Source organism: Panicum virgatum, chromosome 3N, assembly GCF_016808335.1.
Source record: "Panicum virgatum strain AP13 chromosome 3N, P.virgatum_v5, whole genome shotgun sequence".
NCBI lineage: Eukaryota > Viridiplantae > Streptophyta > Magnoliopsida > Poales > Poaceae > Panicum > Panicum virgatum.
The window spans coordinates 33,889,186-33,909,461 of NC_053147.1; the positions used below are offsets into that span (position 1 = coordinate 33,889,186).

The window sequence follows — 20,276 nt, forward strand, 5'->3', positions numbered from 1 at the left end:
CGGCGCAGAGAGAGGGGAAGGAAGAGAAGAGAGGGAGGGGAAGGAGGAGAGGGGAGGAGGAGGGGGGGGGGGGGGGGGGGGGGGCGGCCGACCTTGGTGGCCGGCGGCGGCGGCGGGCTGGAGAGTGGAGGGAGGAGAAAAACTAGCCTGATACCATATAGGAGTGTAAATAATTGCTCTATTCCTCCAAACCCTAGATGGGTGGGTATATATAGACCTATACATGTGCCTCTTAATGGGCCTCTATACATGGGCTCAATATACTCCAACAATCCGGAATCGGATACAAACGAATAAAACCCCTTCCAGACCGAATCGAAATCAAATACGTTCGGGAAATATCCGTACCATTTACATCCCTACCATAGACATCACTTTAATTTTCTCGGTCAAATGTCCTGCACTATGGTACATAGGATCCAAGTACCCTCAATATTTCTTATACAATTGTATCCACCCCAGATTGATGAACAGGGATATACCATTAAATTAAGGTTACACAAACTGTACAAAGAGGCCCTTCACTATAGCCCATTAAATTAAGAAAATTTGCAGTTGGTTACACACTTACCCCATCCTCCTCACCATGTGCGCTAACAATGCTCTGACTAACCTTCATACTGATATATGACTAGGTATTTGCAATCAACAACCTGCTAGCACAAGGGCCTAGCGTTGATTGCATTTGCAACGGTCGGCTTTTAGGCTTTCATGGTGGTCTGGAACTTCTCGATCTCCATCAGTCCCCCAAGATGCGTGGTTGGTAGCAGGAGGCGAAGCAGAGGGAGCATAGATACACCGGCGGGGACTCTGGGCCTAATCTTCTCAACTGCAGAAGCCACAACATGGGGAGGTGGAATGCTGTACCACTGGAGATACCAAGAGAGGATCACCACGTCATTTTGGACATCAGGCCATCTGCCTGTGGTCAAATAATGGTGAAGGTTGTCCTTGAGGTTAGGCAATTCCGCAAAGATGTCTCCCACACGCTTCATAAGCGACTCCAAGAACATGGACTGAATAATTCCTCCATCTGTGATTCTACCATCAATTACTGCTTCATTGTAAGCCAAAGCGACCTGCACATTGGAAAGAAGAATCATAGGAACATCACCAAAAGTTGGGCATTTTCTGACTGAAACTTTATTGAAAAAAATGACCAGTGAGGGAAAGACCAATGTCACGGCTTTGCACTGAGAGAAAACCCCAGCCAAACTGGCCCCCAGCCTAACCATATAGGGTTGGACTGATAGCACCGTAATCTAGGCTGGCAGCCACTACCACTACCCCTGGTAATACTGCAAGTCTGCACCGTTACCATAGGCCGTAGCCCTGACAGTAATTTTTGGGGAGGAACAGTGAAGGAATTTTTTTTATTATGCAAGCTGGGACGAATCCTAGCTGGCTCGTACCACTACCTGGTGACCACCATGCTATTCGTGCATTTGCACCATGAAACTTTATCAGCACAAACAGGAAGGATGAAACTTTAAAAAGAAGACCAAAGGGGGAAACACAATATGCCCATCCAAACAATAAAAAAAGAATCAGATGGTTCAGGCGGTGAACTACCAATTTGGCTGGAAACAATGATTTTAGAATGGAGACTGAAACAATCCAAACGGGCAATAAAGACCAACAAGACAACCGTAGATAGAGTGCTCCATACGAACCTTGAAGTTGGGAAGGAAAAGGGAATCATAGAAAGGACAATGTCCAATCTTCAAATGCTCCCACATTGACTCAATTGTTGTGTAAAAACTGATATATACCTGGATGAGAAATAACTGTCACTAAAACAAGCTAGCTGATAAGAAATGAGCAAAAATTGATATTCAAGTTTACAGTAAGAAACCTGTAACAGTGATGGTCTATCTTTGCTCATACATTCATACAGCACTTGAGAGCAGAACTCTCGAAAATTGCATCTGCAGTTGGAAGACAAACATTAGAATAGAATTCAAAAATAAGCCGGCCAAATGACTTGTCATACATATAGTGCTGCTTATCTAACCAAAACTCTTATTTGCAAATATAAGGAAAGAGGACATAAAAATTCACTTGCCTGTTCTTCCATGACTTGGAACACAGTTTTGCAAAAGCAATCAAGCTTGGATTGGCCGAATAAGTGCTTACAAGCTGATCAATTCTGTTGGAACTATGATTAGTGCTGTTTGGTTTATTACTGCATCTAGCAGATGGCATATCACAAACCTGAAGTTCGATGCAAGAGGATAGTAAAGTTACATGTCAGTATCACCTATAGTCCTCAATAGGGGCATTAAGGAACACATCCGCACAAGTGTGACAAAACATTAACCTCATGCATTGCCCGTGAAATCAAAGACTGGCAGCCAATTGGATCATCAGAGTAAGAGCATGATCCGACTTTTCGCTTTATGTAGAGTACGCCCCCGTTGAAGGGATCTGTCTTGTCTCCAGATCTCCACCATGGCTTGTCTATTTGAAAGTCATGATAAGAATATAATGAAAAAAAATTCTGAAGAAAAATGTGATATGTTCAGGATAAGTAAAATACCTTCAGGTGTAAGTTTTATCACCTGAGGCCAATATCTAGGTCCACAAACTCGAATGCTCTTAAGCTGCAACAGAATTACAGAGTGCAATTTATTGGTTCAAACTCGCACCACCTGCACTTTCTATATACTTACAACAACAACAACAACAACAACAACAACATAGCCTTTTGTCCCAAGCGAGTTGGGGTAGGCTAGAGATGAAACCCAAAAGACACAAAGGTCAAAATTCAAAACTAATAATAGAGTGCAAAGGAGGAAGGTTGCATGTGAACTGGCAAAACTCATGATCAAAGTTGATTGTAAAGGAAACCACAAAACGATAGGGAGCTAAAAATACACATCAAAATTCTAAAAAAATAGAGCGCAGACGGGGGAGGTTGCACGTGGCAAAACTCATGATCAAAGTTGACGTTACTGGAAAACACAAATATAGGGAGCTGGAAAAATTGTTAAAACACTAGGGACCCTTGGTAATGCCCACTTTTATGAAACTTTGCAAGATCATGAATGTTCTTTTCCTAGGCATACATTTTTTTTAGAAAATTACGATCTAGTGCTCGAAGTACATTGGTTTGCACTGCCGTAGTTTTTATTTCGGTAATTCATTTGTAACAAAATTTCTTTCCTACATTATCTCTTCTCAATGCTATTGAGTGATGGGGGCCTGTGGCCGGCGGGGCGCTCGGCGGGGGAGGCGAAGACGGCAGTGCTGGTGACGAATCATGGCGGCGAGGTAGGTCCCCTTGCTGTGCTTGACGACGACAGGCACAACGGATCATAGGGATCCGCCGGGCATCCTACGAGGGCGCTGCCCCCGGCGGAGATCGATCTCCCCGGGGGCGGCACGGTGGCGGCGGCAGCGGAAGCCTAGTTAGGTCATAGGATTGTGATCCTCTGATACCATGTAAGAAAGTAGGATGTGTATAATGTGGTCGATGTATTGCATTAAGCCTCTAGGGCGAATATATAGGATTACATGTCTTGGAGGGCAAGTAGCCTCTCGTAAAGATAAGGAAGGTTATCTCGGAATTACAATCATGGTTTTAAATAGCGGGCTAAGGAGTTTAGCTGTTGGATTCAAAAAACAGCTAATAGCGGGCTAAATGAGGCTTTAGCGGGCTATAGCGGCTAAATTACACATGCGTTCAAATAGCGGTACCATACCTTAAATAGCTATAGCGAGCTTTTGCGGAAGCTATAGCGGGAGATTTAAAACCTTGATTACAATCAATCCTAAACCAACCATATCCGGAGTTGTCTAATATACTCTAACAATAGCTCATATTTTTACTGACCATGTGATAGAGAAACAGCTTGCAAGAAGAATGAGTTTAATCATATGTGGCAATGGAACCATTTCTGGGTTGATTTGACATTTGATAAGACACTTTTGGCAAAGTATCACAGGTTGTACAAAGTATAGGGAGCAAACTATAAGATACTGCTAGTGAATCCTTCATTGAAGTGGTCATTATCCAAAGAAACTTAACCACAAAGGCATGAAGAATGAAATGCAACCATACATGACAACAAAAAGGGAAGATTACACCAGTTTGAATGAATGGGCAAGATGGAGTGCATGTCATGCTTAATTGCTTAAAATTAAATACAAGGGTTGTGCTTATATACTGTCAATGTGATGGGCAAACAATTACATTGTTTGATTCCGCAGCAGTACAACAGTGGTAGTTCATTCACTTTGCTATTTAACCTCAAAACCATGAAAATTAAGAAAACTTCCAACAAATTACTATTTAGCAAACATCACTGACAAAAGATTCCTCCCTACAAAAAATCCCTACTATCCTTTGGTTCGTCAATATCTCATTTCTAGTCATCACCATCGAAAAAGACGGCAGCAGATCCTGCACACACCCACCGCTTCATCTGTGTTGAGGCTGCCTAATCCAGCCCAGAAGGTGGTCAATTTGTCCGCAAGTGATGTAACACAAGGCAGGATGGCAGGCTAAGGGTGTGGTACAGGCCAGGAACAACACCGAAGGTGCAACTTAACCTACAAAGGTTTGGCTGATCGGTGGAGCACCGTTTTTTTCTCTCGAACTAGGCAGGAGAGCTGCGTGTCATTTTCTTTCAGGTAGAAAAGGGAGTACACGACTCAAGCCCCCCACCCAAACACCCCCACCCACACCCACACAGCAGGGTACAAAAAACAGACGCGCCACGGAAACAGAAAAACCGACCAGACCTCCAAAGCTTAGACACTCAGGGTCAGCGACCTAGCTAGGAAGTAGGAACTCCTGAAACTAGAGGCATCTGCCAAGCACCAAAAACTACTCTCGATGTTAATAGCATCCCCGACGAGGACAGATTAATCATGCTGACGAGGACAATGGCAAGTGTGCCCACCACAACAGAACCAAAGACATGGCGCAGGCTGAGCGCCGACTATGGCTTAGTGCACTGGGGTAAGATTATATATGTTGTTTCAGTACCTAAAGCACCCGCATTTTAGTTAATACTTAAGAAAAGTTTCTGCCAATAGTGGAATAGCAGAAATACAAAAAAAAAACAACTGCCAGCTATATAGGAAGTAGATGTCAGTAACTGCAGACAAAATAAATTGGTGAATATGTCAGTAACTTCAGTGCACCTTGTTAAAGTAGTGTCAAACGATAAACATATGTTGTACATCAGTATATGCTTAAAGTTTAATGTTTATTAAGAATATTGTTTCACCAATAATTGTAACTTGAATCAACCATACGTACCACTGAGCGTTCTGGCAGAAGACAAGGTGTCACCTCACAATAGTTGGTCTCATCATAATACTCTGTTTCAGCAACTGTCACTTCCAATGGGCAATAAACTGGAAGTTCTGTGTCAACATCTACCGTCTGAACCAATCGAGGCTCTGTAGCTATTACATATAGGTGTCTGAATGCCTAAATACAGTAACACAAAGAACTTAAATTTGTTTGCAACGAAAGAAGCTATGACATACAGTGAAGGTCAGAGCTGAGGGAAGTAGAAGAGAATGACCTGGAGATGACAGCGATTGTCATTTGGTCCAGTAGGCAAACGTGGGTAAAGTGAGATCAATAATGCAGCAATTCCACTATTTTGAGTTGAAAAAGTGTGTGTCCCGCCTCCAAGGAATAAGAATCCTATCGCCAGGCTTACCTACATAGTTGATAAACGGGATTAGCCCATTTTCTCACACAATAAAATACTAATGTGTTAACATGAAAAAATTCCTGTAAATCAGCAGATTTTCTAATTCTCTCATACAATGATGCATTAATCAGATATATATTGCTTCCAAATTTTAGATGTGATCCAAAAGACACACTGCAGTGTACAAAACATATATTTGGAGCAGAAAGCATTTCTCTTGATGTACATGATATTAACTGGAAACACCAATTTGGTGTAATTTTCATATGGCAGTAGCACCCATAAGTTTTGTATCTACTAGCATGCTTAAAATTCCCTACCAAAAGCCAAGGCCAGAATACAGGATCCAGTAGTCAGGGTAGTAATGACCAAAAGAAAGTTCAAGAAAACAAGTGAAAACCAGCAGATCTGAAGGATTTTCCATCATTAGTTTGGTTTCAAGCTTTCAATGAGTTTTCACACAATGCTCAACGCTACATAACATAAAACCTCGGATCAAAAAGGTAACAAGATGACTGCCTAAAAGCGATGATATTTAGAGGGTGACATAGTCCAAAAAGGTCACATGGTCTTTAGCCAGGAATCATAACCCTGATAACAAAAAGTTTCCGTTTCAGAGTTTTCATAGTGTGCAGTAAAAGAATATATCTGCTATCAGTCCTCGGGTATTTGATTTTAAAGAAAAACATATTTGTTCAGCAAAGCTATTAACGATACTCACAGCCATCTGTAATCCATAATTCACTTGTCCTTCTGCAGACATTCTTCCTCTAAGATAACGCAGTAAGCGGAAAATCTGCAAATTTCCGGATCCTGCCATTACCTTAACAAAGGAAAATGACAAGAAAATTAAAACACATATGTGCACAAAACTATTTACTAGGATAATGACATATGTAAATCCATAAGACTTGATGAAATGTGTACAGACAACAGCTGTGTCGAGTACTATGTATTGGAGAGAATAATTGTGTGTATTCCTCCAAACCTTAGAAGGGTGGGCAATATAATAGTAATACATGGGCCTCTATACATGGGCTCAATATACTCCAACACCCCCCCGCAGTCTGAACTACCGGCGCAGCGGTGTTCAAGACTGGACAACAAGAAAGTACAAAGGACACCCCCCTGCAATCTGAACTACCGGCACAGCGGTGTTTAAGACTGGACAACAAGAAAGTACAAAGGGCAAATACCCCCCCCCGGCAGCCACAACTAGCCACTGGCTACGTTGAGGCCGGAGCGAAACTTCGAGAAGGTCGAGGGTAGTCCATTGGTGAAGATGTCGGCAAACTGGGAGGTGGTCGGGACATAAAGTACCCGAACATCGCCGATGGCGACCTTGCCGCGCACGAAGTGCAAGTCGATCTCCACATGCTTCGTCCGCTGATGCTGAACGAGGTTGGTGGAGAGATACATGGCGCTGACGTTGCAGTAGACGAGCGTGATCTTGGTGAGCGGGCTGTGGAGCTCCGCCAAGAGCTGTCGTAGCCAGGACGCCTCCGCCACGCCGTTAGCGACAGCCCGGTACTCCACCTCGGCACTGGAGCGGGAGACAACCGGCTGCCGTTTGGACGACCAGGAGACCAGGTTGCCGCCCAGGAAGACGGCGTAGCCGGAAGTGGAGCGGCGAGTGTTCGGACAGCCAGCCCAGTCAGCGTCGGTGTAGACAACCAGCTCAGCAGAGGACGAGCGGTGAAGGACCAGGCCAAAGTCTACAGTGCCACGGACATAGAGGAGACGCTTCAGTGCAGCAAGGTGTGACTCCCGGGGATCATGCATATGGAGACTGACCTGCTGAACTGCGTAGGTGAGATCCGGCCTGGTGAAGGTGAGGTACTGCAAGGCACCGGCCAGTCTCCGGTAGTCAGTAGGGTCAGCCACAGGATCATCCAGATCAGCAGACAACTTCTCCTGAGTGTCGACAGGAGTGGAGCAGGGCTTGCAATCAGTCATCCTAGCCCGCTCCAGAATATCGAGGGCATACTGCCGCTGGTGAAGGAGGAGGCCAGACAGGCGAAGCTCAACAGTGACACCCAAGAAGTGGTGGAGCTGACCAAGATCCTTCATAGCAAACTCCTACTGCAGAGAGATGACACGCTGAAGCAACTGCTAACTGGAGGCTGTGAGAACAATGTCATCGACATAGAGCAGCAAATAGGCAGTCTCATCCCCACGGCGGTAGATGAAGAGAGACGTGTCAGACTTGGTCTCGGTGAACCCCAATGTCAGCAAGAACGTGGCGAACCAGGAATACCAAGCCCGAGGAGCCTGCTTCAGACCATAGAGAGACTTGTTGAGCTGGCAGACCATGTCCGAACGACTGGAGTCCACAAATCCCGCTGGCTGAGAGCAGTAGACTGTCTCTGACAGAGTGTAATGAAGAAACGCATTCTTCACATCCAGCTGGTGCACAGGCCAAGAGCGAGAGAGCGCAAGTGAGAGGAACGTGCGCACAGTAGCAGGGTTCACCACTGGACTGAATGTCTCATCATAGTCCACACCAGCCCGCTGGGTGAAACCCCGGAGAACCCAGCGAGCCTTGTAGCGCTCCAGTGTGCCGTCAGCCCGACGCTTATGCGTCCAGATCCACCTGCCTGTGACCACATTGCAACCAGACGGACGCGGCACGAGGTCCCACGTCTGGTTAGCAAGAAGAGCCGCGTACTCCTCTTACATCGCGCGACGGTAGTGAGGATCCACCAAGGCGTCGCGGACAGAGTAGGGTACCGGAGAGACCCGCGACTTCCCCTCGGTGGCGGAGAGAGTCGAGGCCTGAGATGCCATCCGCCGAGTCACAATGGGATGGATATGTCGAGGATCTCGATGGACGACTGGCGGGTGGTACACCGCCGGCTCGACTCGAGAGCAAGGCGGCGGTGGCGACGGCTCCGACGTAGGCGTCGCAGAAGCCTCTGGAGCCGGAGGCGGCGCCGATGTCGGCTAAGCATACCGCGACGGCGCCGGGGGAGGCACCGGGGTCGCGCGTGGCACTGCAGGAGACCCCGGGGCCGCGCATGGCACGACAGGAAGTCCTGGGGCGCGCGTGGCACGACAGCGGGCACCGGGGCCACGCTGGGCGCAGCAGGGATCACCGGAAGCGGTGCCGGTGCACCGGGAAAACCTACAGGGAAAGGACAGACAGGTAAAGGTGGCTGAACCACCGGGTCAGTCGAAAACAGCGACTCCAGCTCGGGGTCAGGGGAAGGTGTGGAGGAGGTGGAGTGGAAAAATCTGACTCGTCAAACACGATGTGTCGGGAGATCAGGACGCGGCGAGAGGTGAGGTCAAAGCATCGGTACCCCTTGTGGTCAGGGGAGTAACCAAGAAACACGCAACGAATCGAGCGGGGCGCCAGCTTGTGAGAAGCAGTGGTGGAGATGTTAGGGTAACATGCACACCCTAAGACCCGAAGGTGGTCGTAGCGAGGAGAGGTACCGAAAATAACGTGGTGTGGAGTGGGAGCAAGAGAAGCAGTGGACGGAAGGCGATTAAGTAAATAGGTGGCGGTGTAGAGGCTCTCAGCCCAGAAGCGCAGGGGCAAAGAGGCTTGGATCAGAAGGGTGCGCACGACATCGCTCGTTGTGCAAATCATCCGCTCAGCCTTGCCGTTCTGAGGAGAGGTATACGGACAAGACATACGCAGCTGAACACCCCGAGAGAGGAAGAAGAAACTGGAGGTGGAGTTATCGAACTCATGCCCGTTGTCACATTGGACGGCCTTAATGGTGAGGCCAAACTGAGTGGACACCCAGGCAAAGAAGTGGAGGAGGGTGTGGAAGGTCTCAGACTTGGCGCGCAAAATAAAAATCTAAGAGTAATGAGAAAAATTATCAACCACCACCAGATAATATTTATAACCCGACATGCTGAGTACAGAAGATGTCCATAGATCACAGTGAACAAGATCAAAGACATTCGCATGCGCATGCGAAGAAGAAGAAAAAGGAAGTCTGACATGACGACCTAACTGGCACGCATGACAAAAGTGCACAGCAGGAGTCCGAGTATATGGAACATCGGTACTACAACCGAGCTTAGCCAAAACGTCACGGCCGGGGTGACCAAGCCGGCGGTGCCAGGTGGTGGAAGACGGCGTCACGGCATAAGCAGCAGACGAAGAAGTCGAAGGCGGAGCAGCGGAAGCAGGGAGACGAAGGGTGTAAAGGGGCCCCGAGCCGTCACATCGGAGGAGCGGACGCCGGGAAGCCGAATCCTTCACAGTAAGACCAGAAGAGTCCAATTCAATGGAACAAAAACTGTCAGCAGTAAACTAGCGAATAGAAAGAAGGTTGTGAACCATCTGAGGAGCAACAAGGACATTGGGAAGACGAAAAGAGCTAGGAGCAGAACCCATGGCGGTGACAGGAAGACAAGATCCGTCACCAATCATGATGGAAAAAGAACAAGAGGGGTGTGGGGGTCGGACAGAAGAGAGGATACCGGCATCTGGGGTGGTGTGGAAGGAGGCACCCGAGTCGGCGATCCACTTGGTGCTGACCGGCGGCGTCAGTTCCATGGTGCTGAAGGACTGCGCCAGAGCGGCCTGGTCCCACCCCCAGGCCAGGTCGGCTGCTGGCAGGGCTGAGCGGGCGGGATCCAGGACGGCGCGAAGAGGGGAGCAGCACCGGTGAACATGGCCGCCGGCTGGAGCTGAGGACGAGCCCCCCCCCCCCCGACCCCTGAAGGACCACATCGAGATGCGCCCTGACAATGGGTTGCTGAACGATGGCGAGGGCGTACCTCTAGGGGCAGGGGCGGGAGCCGGAGTCGGCGTGCCCCGACGGCCCCCACCGGTACCGGTACACCCAGAAGCAGGGCCACCAGTACCACCACCACCCCGTCCCCCCGTCGACGACGTCCACGGCCCTCCTCCCCCACCTCCGGTCTGCCCGGTGGGAGCAGCACCAAGGAGGGAGGTGGCAGGAGCGGCGGAGGAAGCCGGTGGAGCAGCAACGAGCGCGGTGGGGGTGGACGAGGACGATCCGGGCGCGAGACCCCTGGTGATCTCCTCGAGGGCGAGGTCGTCCCGGACCTGCAGGAAGGAGGGGAAGGGCCTATGGCGGGTGATCCATGTCTTCAGGTGGTCATAGGTGCTGCTCAGGCCACGCACGACATTGAGCACCAAGACCCGATTGGACACCGGACACCCGAGGTCGTGAAGAGCATCAACCATGCCCTTCATCCGCCGGCAGAACTCACCAACGGAGAGGTCCCCATGCTCGAAGATGCGGAAGTTGGTGTCGAGCTGGAGAGCGCGGAACTCGGCGTTGCCGATGAACTGCCCCTCAAGCGCCAGCCAGGCCTGTCGCGCGTTGCCGCCGTGAGTCCTGAAGATCTAGGGAGATGGTCTCAAAGATCCAGGACATGGCGACGTTGTCGAGCCGTAGCCACACCACGTCCCGCGCCTCGACCGGCGTGTCAACGAGGATGTGGTCGTCGAGGTCGTAGCGGCGGAGGGCGAGGAGGACTTGGTCCCGCCAGCAACCGTAGGAGGACGTGGGGTCGAGGAGGACGGTGACCAGGGCCTTGATGTTCTGGACGCCAGCAGCCTAGAGGTGGAGCTGGGCGACCATGGGGTCGGTCGGGTCGTGCCGGGGTCCAGATCCAGCGGGCAGGGCCTGGTGGGAGGAAGAGGCGCCGTGCTCGGGGACGACGGGCAGCTGGCCGGAGGAGACGCGGAAGTAGTGCTCCGCCTCGGCGACCCGGATAGCGAGGGCGTCGGCCGTGGCGCGCTCACGCTCCCAAGCGAGGGCAGCCACGCGGACCCGCTCATGAGCCGCCGAAGCCTCCGACTTGGCGGCGAGGAGGGCCGCGGTGAGAGCAGCATCGGCCTGCTGCCCACGGAGTGCGGCGGCGGCGACCGGCGCATCCTCGGGGGGCATCCCGGGTCCAGGCCACGCGGGCGGCACCTCAGGAAGGGCGGCGTCGGCGGCAGCAGCGGCAGCCGCAGCCCCCCTGCACCCGCGCTGGGGCGGCGCATGCAGCACAGGCAGCTGTGGCAGCAGCCCGAGCGGCGGCCGAGGCGAGGGTCCAAGCGGGGGCCCAGGCGGCGGCGCCCCCCCCGCGCCTTCCGCGTCCGCGGCCCTTGCGCCCGCACCACCAGTAGCGGCAGCGGCAGCAGGGTCGGGCAGGGGCGCGAGGGCCACCAGGGCAGCGGCGGCCGTGGCAGAGGTCCCGGCGGCGGCGGATCCGGGCTACACGGCCGAAGCAGAGGTTCAGGCGGCAGCGGATCGGGGCCAAGTGGCCGGAGCAGGGGAAGAAGAGGTCCCAGCCGTGGCAGAGGTCCCGGCGGCGGCGGATCCAGGCCACACGGCCGGAGCAGAGGTCCAGGCGGCGGCAGATCGGGGCCAAGCGGCCGGAGCAGGGGAAGAAGAGGGAAAGGGGAGGGAAGGAGGAAAGGGGAGGTGGCGCCGGCGGCCGGCCATGGTGCCGGCGGCGGTGGCGGCTGGAGTAGAGGGAGGAGAGAGGATGCTAGGCTAATGATACCATATTGGAAAGAATAATTGTATGTATTCCTCCAAACCCTAGAAGGATGAGCAATATAATAGTAATACATTGGCCTCTATACATGAGCTCAATATACTCCAACACTATGTACCAATTCTAAGTAAATAAAATCATGATACACTCTCACTAACCAAAGATAGAGATAGAACAATAAGGTGCAAGCAGAGTTCAAGGGTTCCACGGTCAACATATTGTAGTAATCCCTTTGGCAGTATACTTGCTGTTCGAACAGGTATGTGCTTAATCTGCATAACAATGAGCAATTATATTACCAAAATACAATTTAACAATAACAATTGAACAGGCCATGTACCTCATTTAGAAAATGGACAGTATAGGCGTAGAGTAGTTCTTGGGCATCACCATTTCTGCTGCCAGCATACTTGAGTCCTGCAAACATTGATTAAGCTGATAAAGGGCAGCAAACATGCAATGGGCTTATCGACAATGAGTCTAATAGGTCATTAGAATAACCACCGTAGCGTTTACATGTTCTTGAATTGGTGTTTGTGAGTGCTTGATGTGCCAAGTGGTCAGTCAAAGAATGTAAGCATCAACAGTCCACGAACAGAATATATATATTTTTTTTGAACGAACGGCACTCGACGAGTGCGTTTCTATTGATATAGCAGAAAAATACAAGACTACGGCCCTGGGAGGCCATAGGCAGGAAACATAAAGAAAAGAAAACAACAAACTCGCCCAGTTGGATTGGGACGTCAACACGGGTTACCGCTCAACTATACTCACTGGCCGCTCAACAAGACTACGAACAGAAAATATAGTAAACATATACTCTGGAAATAAAACAAAGGAGATGTTCTGTAGTAACAGAACAGTACAAGGACCTTTTTCAGCCAGTACAGAAGTAGGACTAGACCAAGAGAACCACTAATTACTAAACAATAGCTACGGTTAGTTGTTTAATATAATGTAGAGCCCAAGTTAAACAAATATTTAAAGAAATTATGAAAACTAAATTACCTTGTCTTTTTAGAAGCTTAAAAAACCTTTATACTAAGAAAAAAATATGAAGCACAAACAGTTAGTGATTCATGTCAGAGTTGACACAACAAACAAGCTACTCACCAAGTGCAATGCATGCTCCAGTCACTATATTAACATAAGCTTGAAAAAGAGCTTCGGCATCAAATTCATCACTGTCAATAGCCCCTTCACTCATGTTGGAAACACCAGACTTTACAGTTTTAGGAATTTGAGAATCAATCCATTCTTTGGTAGGTTGTATTCTGCAAAACGACATAGTTCTTTAGTTTTATGTTATGGTCAACAAGTGGCACAAGGACTTCAGATTGAAATCGCAAGATTACCTGCTCCACAATATTAAATTCCTGGCTATAATGCGAAGCATAACAAAATCAGGTCTCACATACTGCAAATCGAAGAAAGTATTTGGAATACTGAGTCTAGCCGCAATCTCCTCAGACTCGGTCTGTGATATGAACCATAATAGTACAGAAATTTTTTAGGGTACTGGTAAAAAAATAAAAATAATTTCGAAAGTTATAAAGAGATACCAAGAAACCAAGAAATCATACCTTCAGAAATATCAAGGCCAGAGCAATTATTGCTCCAGGTGCAGTAACATCAACATTTATTTGTGCTCCATCCATCATCTATACAAAAAAAAAAGATAGCAATACACATAAAAAATGTACAGCTATTTATGGAACTTTGAAATCGCTGTGTAAAGAGAAAAATGACCTGCCCGGTGTTGCCACTTTGATCATCGGCAGTTGTTGCATTTAGGTGCTTTTCCTGAGAACATTATCAACTTGTAAAATAGAGATACAATATAGAATCATTAACAAACTTAAATAAAGAATCGAAATGCTGATTGCTCTTCAAATAGCATTTTAACTATTGAGTTAGGGAAAGGCACAAAGAAACATTAACTGCTGGTATCTGCTCAGTGATTGTCGCAAGCAGAGGTTAGTCATTTAAACTCCCAACTCAATAAAGACCTAACCTAACTGAAGCACTCTATCCAACTTCTGTCACTAAACTGGCTACAACTTCTTATGAGAGGCATATCTTGCAGCTAATATCAGCCAAACTGGATACATATTGGCATACTGCCCAAATCTACCAGCTTGCTACTAAATAAATCATGAAATTTTAACTAAGAAAACATAGCTTGCATTCTGGCCTCTTGCCAATGAAACTTTGAGAGGCTTCATGTTAAGTATAACTGTATAACACATTGCAAACTAAAATGCACTCAGCTTGGTCATTTAACACTAGAATCATGTTCACTTGCGCCTACTTAAGTTTGGATGTAGATGAGGTTATTGATCTCATGGAAAACCCCATTTGCTTCATCCTATGAATCAAAACATTTCTGATTGTATGCTCAATTAGTTAAATATTTTGATATGTCATTCCAATAGCAGAGCAACAAGGGCATATATCAATAGGCCAACGATCACTTTGAATGAAACACTTATCATGAAATCAAAGAAACGAATCTAATAAGGGGGTTTACAGGATTTGCCACTTCCCAAAGTTGAATCTTAAAGAAATAAATTGCATAAGCCATCAAAGTGGAACAACTAGGACAGTAGCATATCCTAAAGAATTCCATATCCTTAGCATGTGTTGTTTGTGAGATGAGGTGGGACGGGATGGAGTCATCCCACCTTGTGTTTGGTTGAGAAGGATAGGTTCATCCTAGTTTTTTGTTTGGTTGGATGGATTGAGAATGGAGGATGGATGTCACTTTTAACACCGTTAGTGTTAGAAGCAGGACCCATATGTAATCTATGACTCCACCCTTCATCCTCGTTTTCCCTTTTTCTTTTTTTCCCAACCTTATCTTCTCCACCGCACCACCCTATCCTCTCCCGAGCGCTCGCCGGCCCGCTCCCATCCCCTCCACCCGAGCGCTCGCTGGCCGCCGCTCCCCTCCCCTCCGCTCGCAGCTCACCGACCCACTCCAGCCGCCGGTCCCATCCGCTCCGCCCACAGTTCGCCAGCCTGCTCCCCTCCCCTCCGTCACGGGCTCGCGATGGAGGGAGACGACATGTGATGGGGGCGAAGTGGGACATCCCATCCGCTCGTTCTAGAGGGATGGGTGCATCCTGCATCTAGAGGGTATATTTTCATTCTAGGGATGGACCCATCCCTCATGTTCCCAAAGAAAACATGGGATCGCCCCATCCCATCCCACCAACCAAACACATGCTAAGAGGGCAACAGACGAAACTACCCAGTGCCGTAGGCTCCCGCGCTGTGCGGGGTCTGGGGGAGGTTATTAAGGCTATGAAAAAAATGTAGAAGGATAATAATTGTTGTATTCCTCCAACCCTAGATGGGTGGGTATATATAGAACATATACATGGGCCTCTAGGTGGGCCTCTATACACATGGGCTCAATATACTCCAATACCCACCCGCAGTCTGAACTACCGGCGCAGCGGTGTTCCAGACTGGACAACAAGAAAGCCAACACCCCCCGCAGTCTGAACAACTGGCGCAGCGGTGTTCAAGACTGGACAAGAAGAGAGTACAAGTAGAGTACAAAGGGCTAATACCCCCCGCAGCCACAACTAGCCACCGGCTACGTTGAGGCTGGATCGAAACTCCTAGAAGGTCGACGAGGGCAGCCCCTTGGTGAAGATGTCAGCAAACTGGGAGGTAGTCGGGACATGGAGTACCCGAACATCGCCGATTGCGACTCTGTCGCGCACGAAGTGTAGGTCGATCTCCACATGCTTCGTCCGCTGATGCTGGACGGGGTTGGTGGAGAGATACACGGCACTGACGTTGTCGCAGTAGACGAGCATGCTCTTGGCGAGCGGACTGTGGAGCTTTGCCAAGAGCTGTCGTAGCCAGGACGCCTCCGCCACGCCGTTAGCGACAGCACGGTACTCCGCCTCGGCACTGGAGCGGGAGACAACCGGCTGCCGCTTGGACGACCAGGAGACCAGGTTGCCGCCCAGGAAGACGGCGTAGCCGGAAGTGGAGCGACGAGTGTCCGGGCAACCAGCCCAGTCAGCGTCGGTGTAGACCACCAGCTCAGCAGAGGAGCGGTGAAGTACCAGGCCGAGGTTCACAGTGCCACGAACGTACCAGAGGAGACGCTTCAGCGCAATAAGGTGTGACTCCCGGGGATCATGCATATGGAGACAGACCCGCTGAACAGCGTAGGTGAGATCCGGCCTGGTGAAGGTGAGGTACTGCAAAGCGACGGACTCCGGTAGGCAGTAGGATCATCCACCGGAGCACCCAGATCAGCAGACAGCTTCGCCTGAGTGTCGACTGGAGTGGAGCAGGGCTTGCAATCAGTCATCCGAGCTCGCTCCAGAATATCGAGGGCGTACTGCCGCTGGTGAAGGAGAAGACCAGACGGGCGAGGCTCAACAGTGACGCCCAAGAAGTGGTGGAGCTGACCGAGATCCTTCATAGCGAACTCCCGCTGCAGAGAGGAGATGACACTCTGAAGCAACTGCTGACTGGAAGCTGTGAGCACAATGTCGTCGACATATAGCAGCAGATAGGCAGTCTCATCCCCACAGCGGTAGATGAAGAGAGACGTGTCAGACTTGGCCTCGGTGAATCCCAGTGTCATCAAGAACGTGGCGAACCGAAAGTACCAAGCCCGAGGAGCTTGCATCAGTCAATAGAGAGACTTGTTGAGCCGGCAGACCATATCCGGACGACTCGAGTCCACAAATCCCGCAGGCTGAGAGCAGTAAACAGTCTCTGACAAGGTGCCGTGAAGGAACGCATTCTTCACGTCCAGCTAGTGCACAGGCCAAGTGCGCGAGAGCGCAAGCGAGAGGATCGTGCGCACCGTAGCGGGCTTCACGACCGGGCTGAAGGTCTCATCATAGTCCACACCAGGCCGCTGAGTGAACCCCCGGAGAACCCAGCGAGCCTTGTAGCGCTCTAGTGTGCCGTCAGCCCGACGCTTGTGCGTCCAGATCTACTTTCCAATCACCACATAGCAACCAGACGGACGCGGCACGAGGTCCCACGTCTGGTTAGCAAGAAGAGCCGCGTACTCCTCTTTCATCGTGCGACGCCAGTGAGGATCCGCCAAGGTGTCGCGGACAGAGGAGGGTACCGGAGAGACCCGCGGCTCTCTCTCGGTGGCGGAGAGAGTCGCGGCCTGGTACGTCATCCGCCGAGTCACCATGGGATGGATATGCCGAGGATCCAGATGGATGACCGGCGGGTGGTACACCTCCGGCTCAACTCGAGAGGGAGCCGGAGGTGGCGGCGGCGGCGACGGCTCCGGTGTCGGCCACGCAGGAGCCTCCGGAGCAGGAGGCGGCGCCGGTGTCGACGCCGAACGACGCCGGTACACCTGCACCGGCTCAGCGTACCGCTGCGGTGTCGGGGTCGGCGCCGGTACACCTGCACCGGCTGAGCGTACCGCGTAGGTGCAGGGGAAGTCACCAGGGCCGCACGTGGCGCAGTGGGTGACACCGGGTCCGCGCGCGGCACGACCGGAGGTCCGGGGACCGCGCGTGGCGCGACCGCGGGCACCGGGTCCGCGCTCGGCGCAGCAGGGATCACCGGAAACGGTGCCGGCGTGCCGGGAAAACCTGCAGGAAAAGGACAGACAGGTAACGGTGGCTGAACCACCGGGTCAGTCGGAAACAGAGACTCCAGCTCGGGGTCAGGAGAAGGTGTAGAGGAGGTGGTAGTAGGGGAAATCAGACTCGTCGAAGACGACGTGTCGGGAGATCAGGACGCGGCGAGTGGTGAGGTCAAAGCATCGGTACCCCTTGTGGTCAGGGGAGTAACCGAGGAACACACAACGAGTCGAGTGGGGCGCCAGCTTGTGAGGAGCGGTGGCGGAGGTGTTAGGGTAACACGCACACCCGAAGACCCGAAGGTGGTCGTAGCGAGGAGGGGATACCGAAAAGAGCGTGGTGTGGAGTGGGAGTAGGAGAAGCAGTGGACGGAAGACGGTTGAGCAAGTAGGTGGCGGTGTGGAGGCTCTCAGCCCAAAAGCGCGGGGGAGAGAAGCCTGGATCAGAAGGGTGCGCACGACGTCGTTCGTCGTGCGAATCATCCGCTCAGCCTTGCCGTTCTGAGGAGAGGTATACGGACAAGACATACGCAGCTGAACACCCCGAGACAGGAAGAAAGACCGGGAGGTGGTGTTATCGAACTCCCACCCGTTGTCGCACTGGACGGCCTTAACGGTGAGGCCGAACTGAGTGGACACCCAGGACAAAGAAGTGGAGGAGGGTGGGGAAGGTCTCAGACTTGGCACGCAAAGGAAACGTCCAAGAGTAGTGCGAGAAGTCATCGACCACCACCAGATAGTACTTGTAGCCAAAGAGGCTGAGTACAGGAGAGGTCCACAGGTCACAGTGAACAAGGTCAAATGCATGCGTCGCATGTGAGGAAAAACGAAGTCGAACATGACGACCGAGCTGGCACGCATGGCAGAGGGGCTGAGCAGGAGCCCTAGTACCAGGAACATCGGTGCTACGACCAAGCTGAGCCAGAACGTCGCGGCCAGGGTGACCAAGACGACGGTGCCAAGTGGTGGAAGACGGCGTCGCGGCAGACCAAGACGGCCAGGGCGAAGAAGACGAGAGTGGTGCAGCGGAAGAAGGAAGGCGAAGGGTGTAAAGAGGCCCCGTGCTGTCACACCGGAGTAGCGGACGCCGGAAGGCCAAATCCTTTACAGTGAGGCCAGAAAGAATCAAACTCGATGGAACAGGAATTGTCAGCTGTGAACTGAGAAATGGAAAGAAGGTTATGAACCATCTGAGGAGCAACAAGGACATTGGGAAGACGAAAAGAGCCAGGAGCAGAACCCACGGCGGTGACAGGAAGGCAAGACCCGTCACCAACCATGATGGAAGGACAAGAGGGGTGTGGGGGTCGGACAGAAGAGAGGATACCGTCATGTGGGGTGGTGTGAAAGGAGGCACCCGAGTCGGCGATCCACTCGGTGCTGACCGGCGGCGTCCGCCCCATGGCGCTGAAGGACTGCGCCAGTGCGGCCTGGTCCCACCCCCCAGGCCAGGTCGGCTGCTGGCTGGGTGGAGCGGGCGGTGTCCAGAACGGCGCGTTCAGGGGAGCAGCAGCGGCGAGCATGGCCGCCGGCTGGGGCTGAGGACGAGGGCCCGCGACGGCCTGGACGGGCACGGCGGGCGCGGCGGGCGCGACAGCTTGCGCAGCGGCAAGAGAGGCAGCGGCCCGCACGTGGTCCCTGGGCGCGTCGGCCTGGGCGGCGTGCGCAGCGGGCGCGACGGCCTGCGTGGCGTGCGCGGCATGGAGGGAGGCGGCGGCCCGCGCGGCCTGGGCGGCGTGCATGGCGGGCGCAACGGCGGCCACAAAGGCGGCGACGACGGCCTGAGCCTGCGCGGCGGGCGCGACGGCGGCCTGCGCGGCGTGCGCAGCAGCGAGGGAGGCAGTGGTTCCGTCGGCAGTAGGGGCTGCTGCGGCAGCAGGGGCGGCGCGCATGAGGGTGGGCGCGACGGCCGCGACGCGCTCGCGCTCCCAGGCGAGGGCAGCCGCGCGGACCCGCTCCTGAGCCGCCGAAGCCTCCGACTTGGCGGCGAGGAGGGCCGCAGCGAGAGTGGCGTCAGCCTGCTGCCCACGGAAGGCGGCGGCGGAGAGCGGCGCATCCACGGGAGGCATCCCGAGCTCGGGCCAAGTGGGATCGGCGGCGGCGGGCTGCTTCCCGGCGGCGCGGTGGGCGGCCTGCGCGCAGCCCCGTACCCGCGCCAGCAGAGGCTGCATCGGGCAGGGGGCCCTGCTGGGCGTCGGTGGCGGCCGCAGCAGAGGCCTCCGGGGGCGCCGGATCGGGCCCGGGCGGAGGTGGGAGCACCGGAGCGGCCCCACCCCCCGTGTCCTCCACGCCTCCTGCGCCCGCAGCAGCCGAATCGGCGCTCGCGGGCGCCTGGACGACGAGCGCGGCGACGGGAGGCGCCTGGAGCAGAGGACCGGGCCCGCGCGGCACCTGGAGCAGAGGATCGGGCCCGCGCGCGGCCCAGGCGGCGCCTAGAGCTGCGCCGGCCGGCGGCGGCCCCGCGGCGTGCGGATCCGGGTGCGCGGGCCAGCCACCGGCCCCCAGCGCGACGCGCGGAGTCCCGGCGC

General features: G+C 52.5%; 1 protein-coding gene across 4 annotated transcripts in view; it reads right to left on the minus strand.

Annotated features, from left to right (window-relative positions):
• Positions 1 to 294: 294 nt before the first annotated feature.
• LOC120665785 (anaphase-promoting complex subunit 1-like) overlaps positions 295 to 20,276 on the minus strand; it is a 44,210-nt gene continuing 24,228 nt past the window's right edge. For 3 of the 4 annotated variants that reach the window (XM_039945461.1, XM_039945463.1, XM_039945464.1), the window contains 15 exons: positions 13,911 to 13,964; positions 13,745 to 13,822; positions 13,517 to 13,638; positions 13,275 to 13,435; positions 12,499 to 12,575; positions 12,317 to 12,430; positions 6,397 to 6,498; positions 5,541 to 5,681; positions 5,270 to 5,443; positions 2,540 to 2,603; positions 2,321 to 2,460; positions 2,066 to 2,214; positions 1,856 to 1,928; positions 1,674 to 1,772; positions 295 to 1,079 (listed from right to left, as the gene is read on the minus strand). In XM_039945461.1, coding sequence (XP_039801395.1) covers positions 702 to 1,079; positions 1,674 to 1,772; positions 1,856 to 1,928; positions 2,066 to 2,214; positions 2,321 to 2,460; positions 2,540 to 2,603; positions 5,270 to 5,443; positions 5,541 to 5,681; positions 6,397 to 6,498; positions 12,317 to 12,430; positions 12,499 to 12,575; positions 13,275 to 13,435; positions 13,517 to 13,638; positions 13,745 to 13,822; positions 13,911 to 13,964 — 1,926 coding nt within the window. In that variant the 3' untranslated portion in view covers positions 295 to 701. The remainder of the gene's footprint in view (positions 1,080 to 1,673; positions 1,773 to 1,855; positions 1,929 to 2,065; positions 2,215 to 2,320; positions 2,461 to 2,539; positions 2,604 to 5,269; positions 5,444 to 5,540; positions 5,682 to 6,396; positions 6,499 to 12,316; positions 12,431 to 12,498; positions 12,576 to 13,274; positions 13,436 to 13,516; positions 13,639 to 13,744; positions 13,823 to 13,910; positions 13,965 to 20,276) is intronic. The other variant, XM_039945462.1, reaches the window with a different exon arrangement.